The sequence below is a fragment of the Osmerus eperlanus genome, chromosome 3 (assembly GCF_963692335.1).
Source record: "Osmerus eperlanus chromosome 3, fOsmEpe2.1, whole genome shotgun sequence".
NCBI classification, from domain to species: Eukaryota; Metazoa; Chordata; class Actinopteri; order Osmeriformes; family Osmeridae; genus Osmerus; species Osmerus eperlanus.
The window spans coordinates 10,598,243-10,606,669 of record NC_085020.1 but is presented as its reverse complement, the minus strand read 5'-3'; the positions used below and the strand labels follow the sequence as shown (position 1 = coordinate 10,606,669).

General features: G+C 41.9%; 1 protein-coding gene across 1 annotated transcript; it reads left to right on the top strand.

Annotated features, from left to right (window-relative positions):
* The first annotated feature begins 17 nt into the window (after window positions 1-17).
* On the top strand, window positions 18-6,470 carry LOC134017504 (leucine-rich repeat-containing protein 58-like). Its single transcript, XM_062457180.1, has 4 exons — window positions 18-787; window positions 4,255-4,383; window positions 4,610-4,887; window positions 5,100-6,470. The coding sequence occupies exons 1-4, from the start codon at window positions 333-335 to the stop codon at window positions 5,291-5,293; spliced, it is 1,056 nt and encodes a 351-aa protein (XP_062313164.1). The 5' UTR covers window positions 18-332; the 3' UTR covers window positions 5,294-6,470.
* The last annotated feature ends 1,957 nt before the right edge of the window (window positions 6,471-8,427 follow it).

Below are 8,427 nucleotides of genomic sequence, written 5' to 3'. Positions count from 1 at the left end.
CACATAATACACTCATGAAAGGCTGCTTTGACGATTGAGCTAGGCAGATTTTGGCACAATGCATAGTGAACTGAAAATTTACGATTATTTAAGCACAGTTGAAATACTGACCTAGATTATATGAGAGGTCGTTTTGTGCCTGGCAATTGGGTGGCGAACTATTTCATATTAGCGCCCTTAACGGTCCGGTCTCAGTGTGGAATGTTGATGTGAAACAAACGGGGCCGTTTCGGGGCCATCTGACTTCTTTCTTTGGGGAGCCATTTGGGGATACGGAGACATTTTCATGCCCACTCTATCCTCGACAGTGAATTTGACTCTACGCTTTAAAAATGGAAGCTTATGAAGGAGCTGGGCCCGGGGAAGGAGTTCTAGATTTGTCGCGTTTGAATCTAAGCAGTTTGAGTCTTGACAATGTCAGCGAGGAGCGCAAGCGGGACACCCGGCAGCTGTACTTGACGTTTAACCGACTGACCTCGCTACCCGTGTCAGTCTGCCTCTTTTCCAACCTTGAATTTCTAGACATCAGCAACAACGGGATGTCGGTAATCTGTGAAGACATAACACGGCTGATCAAGCTCAGGACATTAATAGCTAAGAACAATCGTCTAGACGAGTTCTCGCTGCCCAAGGAGTTCGGTTCAATGCAGCTAGAAGTTCTGAACTTTAGTGGAAACAGATTTGAAGTGATGCCGGGGCAGCTTATGAACTTGCAGCGTTTGCAATCGCTTTCTCTTGGGGGAAACAGACTCAAAAGTATACCAGGGGAGATAGAAAATCTAACCAGGTATGTTTATTATGGATTGGTCCAAGTGTTTGTGGCTGTATTATTGATACACTAACCTAATCTTGTTGTAGCTTACAGTAACTAGCCTATAAAGCCTGTCCTAATGGCTTAAGTAGCAAGAATTTGGACAGTGCCGTCCTTGGCGGTGAGAACACTAGTTTGTGGGCCAGTGTAACAATTAAAGAGTTGTTGGTTGAACTGATTCCCCCTTTCCGTTGGGTTGTTTTCCAGAAACATATTACCCTACTGCAATATGCTAATCTGGTTGTACTAGTAGCCTACTGCAATATGCTAATATGGTTGTAGCCTACTAAGCAGCATACTCTTGTATACTTTTGTATCTTTTGAGCTGCCCCTCACAAATTCTGCCAAGTGCTATTTGGAAAGTTGTAAAGTCGTATCTGATTGGAGGCGTGGCCGTCGTTGATACAACTGCCTTGATACAACTGCCTTCTGGGCAGGAAACTGGTTGGCATGACTGTAGTACTAGGAAAAACTGCGTTGGGAAGAACAGGTTGAGTACACATCATTTTATTACGCCATGTCCACTTAACCAGTTGTAGGTCACGGTGACCGATAGAATACTCGATAAGTCAAGTCCCTATAAAGCCGCATTCTGTTGCAGGCAGAAACTGTAAACATTGTCTTATCAGGTCAGGTGTTCATCTCTAAGCACCCAGTTGTGGTGACTTGACAGGAGGACTAAACACCAGCACATTTTTGCTAACCTCTCGGTTCTTATACATTAGGCCTATCTCTCTATCTCTCTCTCTTATTGGCATGAAAAACATACATCACACCAAAAAACAAGCAAACATGTAAATATGGCCAAAGCAACAATAAAGTTATAATGATAACATGGAGAGGAGGACGAATGTTTAGCAAACATTGAGTTGGACAAATTAAGAATAATAAAAACCGTTAAAATGTAATACTAACAACTAGGCTATCCAATATCAAATACTTTATGAAAATAATTTAAGAACTTTCATAAACATTGTATACAACACGTTTTTTTAACAGTATTCATAGATATTACCAATATAAGATGAGAAGAGAAAAATAATATAAAATATTGAAATCTATGAATTGATTCATCTCAATATTTGTCATGTTTGTTCTATATTCCTTAAATATGAATAATCTGTTACAAAAAATTTTAATTTTAAATTTTTGACTTATTTTCCTCACCTAGCATAAAGTGTATGCCTAATTGTTTGATTTGGTAAAGGGAGGAGAAACTGGGAATTAATTAGATACATTTTGGACTCTTATTTTCCACTTTCTACCATTTTTATGTTTGATTTTAATTTAGTTTTTATCACATTGTTTACAGAGCCTCTTTGGTACCCAATATTTGGTATACCTTTTTCAATTAGTAGCTTATGACCAGATAGGCTACTCATATTTTTGTTCGTAGGCTATTTGTATTTCTTTTGTATTTAAAGGTAATTTGGTATTTTCTTTTCAAACATCGCTACATCGCTGTACATCGCTCTACAGCGATGTAGTTTGTTTTGATCTTGGATTTCATCATTCCAATTTTCAGTGTAGCCTATTTCTTTTTCAGTTTCAAGTATAACAGTAAAGTATTTACCATTAAATGTTAGACTTGATACTTTGAGATTTTGGGGTGAGATAGTTTGGGATCTTGCTTCTTATCTATTAATTTGTTGTTGCAAAGTGTTATTGAATTGATTTTTGGACAGCATGTTGGTGATCATACCAGAACTTTACTGCTCTTTTTAAAACGTGTATAGTGTATTGGGAACAAACCTAGTTTTGCACTGCAAGTGTTATTTGCTTTTTTGAGAATGTCTCAATGGGATTGTTTTCCAATGGTCAGTTGGAATGTATATTTTTATCAAACTTTTGATTGGAATTTTGACTTTTTAAAATGTTGTTTTTATAGCTCTTCTAACATTTTCTGCTAAATATTTAGTTCTAGGGCAAAACTTCCAGTGTGCTGTAGGTGATAGGATTACATGGTCACCTCCACCTCTTTGTTAGTGAGACCAGGGCATGCTGACTATTCTAGTGCTATTGCCAGAACATGTATGTGATGGCCAGTAGTGTTGGACTTGAGTGAAGTATTCTGTTCTTTTGTTCCCAACTCTTTCTCTCTTTTTTGCTCGCTGTTTCATTTACACACCAATACAAACAGGCGTCCTAAACAGCTCAGAAAGCATTCTCTATTTTCTTTGCTCCACTTTTCTCTTTTCACACCTCTCTCTCCCTCACCTACAGTATGACCTGCCTCTTATCGATCTTCCCCCACCCCCTTTCTCTGTTTTCCACACCTCTCTAGCCCATATTCTTTCTTTTTTTTCTCTTCATCTCTCTCCTTATCAAACATGACCTAGCTCCTATCCTCTGTCCTTCCTCCATCTCTCTTCCTTATACTGTCCAATCACACATGAGCTATGATTTAGCTCTCATCCTGTGTTCTCCCTCTCTCTATCTTCCTCATCCCTATCAAATTGCCTATTACCTTCATCCCACCCTCTGCCCTCCCCCACGCTCTCTGTTCAGCCCCCTCTTTATCTCTCTCCCCATCACACATGACCAAGCTCTTCTCCTCTATACTCTCTCCCTCTTCCTTATCCCTCTACCCATCATACATAAGATTTGATCTAGCTCCCATCCTTTGTTTTCCATCCCTCTCTATCTCTTCCTCATCCCTCTTTATCCATCACACATGACCTAGTTCCCATCCTTGCTCTCCCCCTCACCTTTGACCTAGCTATCTTCCTCCTCTCTTGCTAACAATCCTTTTCCAACACATACCAGTTAGCCTAGGTAGGCAGTCTGAAATATTGAGGAAGGGTTCCTTCTGACTCATGAAAAAGGAAGGGTCATGGACAAACACCAAGGAGACAGAATGCCTCCCCCTTTCCCCACTCCCTCTCTATGTCCGTCACTAGTCATCAGTTTTGTCTGCCGGATGGGCGAACATGCAATGGGCTCACTCCTTTCACTCCGTCTCTTCTCCTTGTATACATCTTTTGTAGTATATTGTTATTGCACATTGAGTGGTGCGATTTGGGTGATTCATATGCAGACTTTACACTGAGTAATCTTATTCAGATGCACACAAATCTAACAAACACTCCATTACTTGAGTCAGCTGCCAACTTCCGTGCGAGAAAACACGCACACACACAGGGCCATGTCATCACCTCCATGCGATATGTGCATAGTGAGGCTTTACTTGGTTTCTTTTCTCTAAAGATGTTCAGTGGCCAGGCACACACACGTGTGCTACCATGAATCATTCTGCCGCAAGGCCTCTGATGTCTTTCACCCCGTCTATTGAAACAGAACGTCTCTCCCTGTCTCTGTGTTACTGTATCGGTGCACCGGACCTCATGTTCAGACACGTGAAACTAGTACAATTGAAACTGGGCAGTGGTTCACTTTGATCAAATAGATCTAGGCTGTGTTTGACTCTTATCTCGCCCTCACAGTCTAGAGCTGCTCTATCTGGGGGGTAACCAGATCACCTGCATCCCTCCTGAGCTGGCCAACCTGCCTTACCTCAGCTACCTAGTCCTGTGTGACAACCGCATCCAGAGCATTCCCCCACAGCTCACCAGGTAACCATCACACCACCAGTTGCAGCTCACCACATCCCAATCATTGTCTTACACAATCAGCAGTTGCAGTTGACCATATCCTGCAGTTGATCGTAACCAATTGTACAGTTATACTCATTCACTAAGAGACCACCACGTAATTATAATGCAACCAGCCAATCAGGTGCTGGCAACAGGATTAGAGTTAGTATTTGAATGACCTTGTCTCTGCTGCTCCCTCTCCCAGGCTCCACTCACTGCGTTCCCTGAGTCTACACAACAACCTACTGACATACCTGCCTCGCGAGATCCTCAGCCTAGTGCGCCTGCATGAGCTCAGTCTCCGAGGAAATCCACTTGTGGTGCGATTTGTCAAGGAGATGACTTATGACCCTCCCTCACTGCTGGAGCTGGCGGCTCGTACTGTCAAGAGCCGGAATGTTCCTTACTCCCCATGCGATCTACCCTCCCACCTCCTGCACTACCTGGATCTGGCAAGCAAATGCCCCAACCCCAAATGTGCCGGTAGGTCCCTCACACAACACCTTTTGAATGGCATTAATCTCTAAGGGTAGTTGAATGTTGTGGAGCACTGACTTACAGATTTATATCAAAAGGAGTCTATGGTGAAGTACTAGCATAGATTCTATGTTGAAACGGCTGACAAACTGAATAATGTGGGCTCTCAATACATGTTGGAGTCTGGAGTGTACTGACTGTCTATCTCTGCCCCTCAGGTGTGTACTTTGACTCGTGTGTGCGCCACATCAAGTTTGTCGACTTCTGTGGGAAGTACCGCCTCCCGCTCATGCACTATCTGTGCTCCCCAGAATGCACCTCTCCCTGCAGCTCAAACCCGCAAAGCGATGCGGAGTCAGAGGACAAAAGCAGCGTTCCTGCTGACCGCCTACAGAGGGTGCTTCTTGGCTAGCAGGAACCAGAACCATAATGGACATTGGAACCATGGTGGATCATTTGGACTTTTTAGTACCTGCTCTGTGAATGCCACATATTGCAAACATACATACACACACAGGCAGGCAGTGGTGTCTGTTTATCAGTGAGTAGCTATTCTGATGAAAAGGGGCAAAGGGATTTGGGGAGAGGAAGAAGAGGGGCAGCAGAGACAGGGAGACAGACTATTACGCTGATGGTCTTGAGCTGATCCTGCTCTTGGCCAATTGTCCCCCACGAACACAGAGTGTTGTGATCACCCCCCAACATAGGGGGGCAGCGCAACACAAAAACAACCTCAGGCCTAGTCTGGCTAGGCATGAAGAGTTTTTCACCACAGGCTCGAGCACATGAACCTGCCTTCTCAAAGGACAAGACACAGTTTGAGACCTCAAAGTGCTTGAGAACAAATGTACTGTGACAGATGAATAATGTTCATCTCACCAACAGGATGTGTATATGGGAAATGTTAAAGACCTTCTCATACACATTTAACCTGCAGGCACGCATGCATACATGCACACACACGCACGCACACACACACTCATTGTGAATTGTGGCTCACTTGTTTGTATTTTTGTATACTGAGGACTTGGTTTTCTCTGGCTACAGGCATCTCCAGAGATGTATAAACATATGTGCCCAAGACATTGAGTGCATGGGTGGGAATATAACCCTACTGTTCCCTAGAATGTGTGTGTTCAATGTAAAGAGGAGATACACTAGTAGTTTGTTGATGTTTAGACAACAAGAAAATGTTGATCTATTGTTACAATAACAAATAATAGTGCCTTACTGAATAACTGAACCAACTGAATTAAACAAATATATAAGGATTTTTGCTCCCTGAAATGTGACAATATTAACAAAAATGTCTTGTCATTATCTGAAAGTAATTTATTTTACCATCCTAACCAGAATTATATGAACATGGAGTAAATGTAACAAATGTACTGTTTTTATACAAACCCAACCTTTAAAAGTCAAAGACTGGTAGCACACAATAATAGTGTGCTAGCAAAAGGCACCTTACTGACTAGATCATAGCACTCATATTGAATAATACCTGTAGAGCTGGACTAATTGGGCACTTTCATAAATATAGAATGTAAAGTATATATTATCAGTAATAAAATTTTGATTTTAATATTTTACATGTGTGGTATCTCCCAATTTGTAAATGAAGGCATGCATTCCAATAGACATAATACTTAGAATAAGTAAATACTTGAATATTGTCCTAACCCTAAAAATTGATAATGACATTTGGACAACTAACTTGATACTTTATCATAGTTTTCCCATCATTTTTCTCCGAATAGTCTTTTAATCTGGCTACAGTTTGAACTGTGCCAAAGGATCTGTTTTAACCATAGAAGCTTTAGAATAATTTAACAGGCAGCTGTGTGTGTGTGTGTGTGTGTGTGTGTGTGTGTGTGTGTGTGTGTGTGTGTGTGTGTGTGTGTGTGTGTGTGTGTGTGTGTGTGTGTGTGTGTGTGTGTGTGTGTGTGTGTGTGTGTGTGTGTGTGTGTGTGTGTATATATATATATATATACACACAAGCCTAAACAACCGTTTTGTTTTAGACTTTGGAGCATTGTGCTGGGGTCTGCTTCATTTGCATATGAACATTAAGTTCATTACAGAGGGTGAATGGTAGAGAGCCCTCTTCTGTAACCCAGAACTAACACCCCAGCCCCAAAGCATTTTGTTTCAGAGCGTTCTGTCTTGCAGATCTCTTTATAGTCCTTGCCAAGACCAGGACTGCCAAAGTGACACAAACTCTTCGTCTTTCTCTCTGTTTCTAAGTCCCTCTCTCTATGTTCCATGTTTTAAAATCTCTGGTGCTCAACACAGGCTTGGATGTTTTCCTCAGAGCCCAGTTCTCATTCTTCTCATTCACCTGCTTTGTCTGGCTTCACTCAATCTCCCTATCCCCATCTCTTTCTCGCATACAGGCATGATAACATTATAAAGTTGGTTTAATTAGTATTCCAAGAAGTGCCATCAAGTGCTGTGTACTACTTTTTCTGGTATAGGATAGTGTGATATCGGATCAGTGCCATTGACCGCTCTCCTTCCAACAGCAGGTGTCTACATCCCTCTACAACATTGGCCAGGTGGACAGCATAGAGTCAAGTTTTATATGTTACAGTTATAGATGGAAGGTGTGTTTGACTTAAAAAGAGACAGAGCGCACGCGTCCTCGTGTGTGAAAGAGACAGGGAGCACTTGGGTGTGTATATCTGCCGAAACAGAGGATGCTGCAACCTGATACAAACTCTTGAAGCAGCCATGATGAAACTAAAGCAACCATGAACAGACGGAACAAGACATCACTACAGTTAAGTCAAGCACCAGAGCTTATATTTCAAAGAGGAGAACTTTAACTTAGAGATGAAAAGAAATAAGGGTTAGAATGAGTTTGAAATTTGGATGACCATGTTTGTGAGTGTATACACACTGGATCCACACAGTACTGTCCAGAGAGAATCTACCGTAACTTTCAATTTAAGGTAAGGAAGCTGTGTGTGCATGTGAGTATTTGTGTACACATGGACGTGTTCTTCTTTCATGTATGTGTGAGCGATGTGTAGCATCCTGTATGCATAAGAATGCTAAGAAAGCAATGTGACTGTAGCTAAAGATGACAGCTACTGTATCTCTTTGACTAACCTCAAAGTGAAAAATAAATAAACATCACACAGGAGCATAGCCAATCCCAAACCATAGCCGTCCAACGGTCAGTGTTAAGTATTTTGGAAAGAGGTATGTGGGATTGAGCATGGATACAGGAAAGACATGCACAGGCAGACCTGGAAATGCCACAGCAAGGGAGGGATTTCTTCTGGGACGGATAGGGTGGGGGAGGCTAGGGGGAGTTATTGTATTGTACATGATGCCATGCCTGGAGAACAATTCTTTCCTGCACACCAAAGCCAGTGGATTAGGGAGTGGAATCCTCTGGAACTCTGGCCTACTGTGGAATCAATGCAGGACAGGAAGTGGTTCTGCTACTGTATAGCAGGATATGGTTCTGAATAAACACTGATCTGGCCTGAAGGCTTGTTTGTTTTCTTTTTATAGTAGTATTTCCCTTCAATAAATACA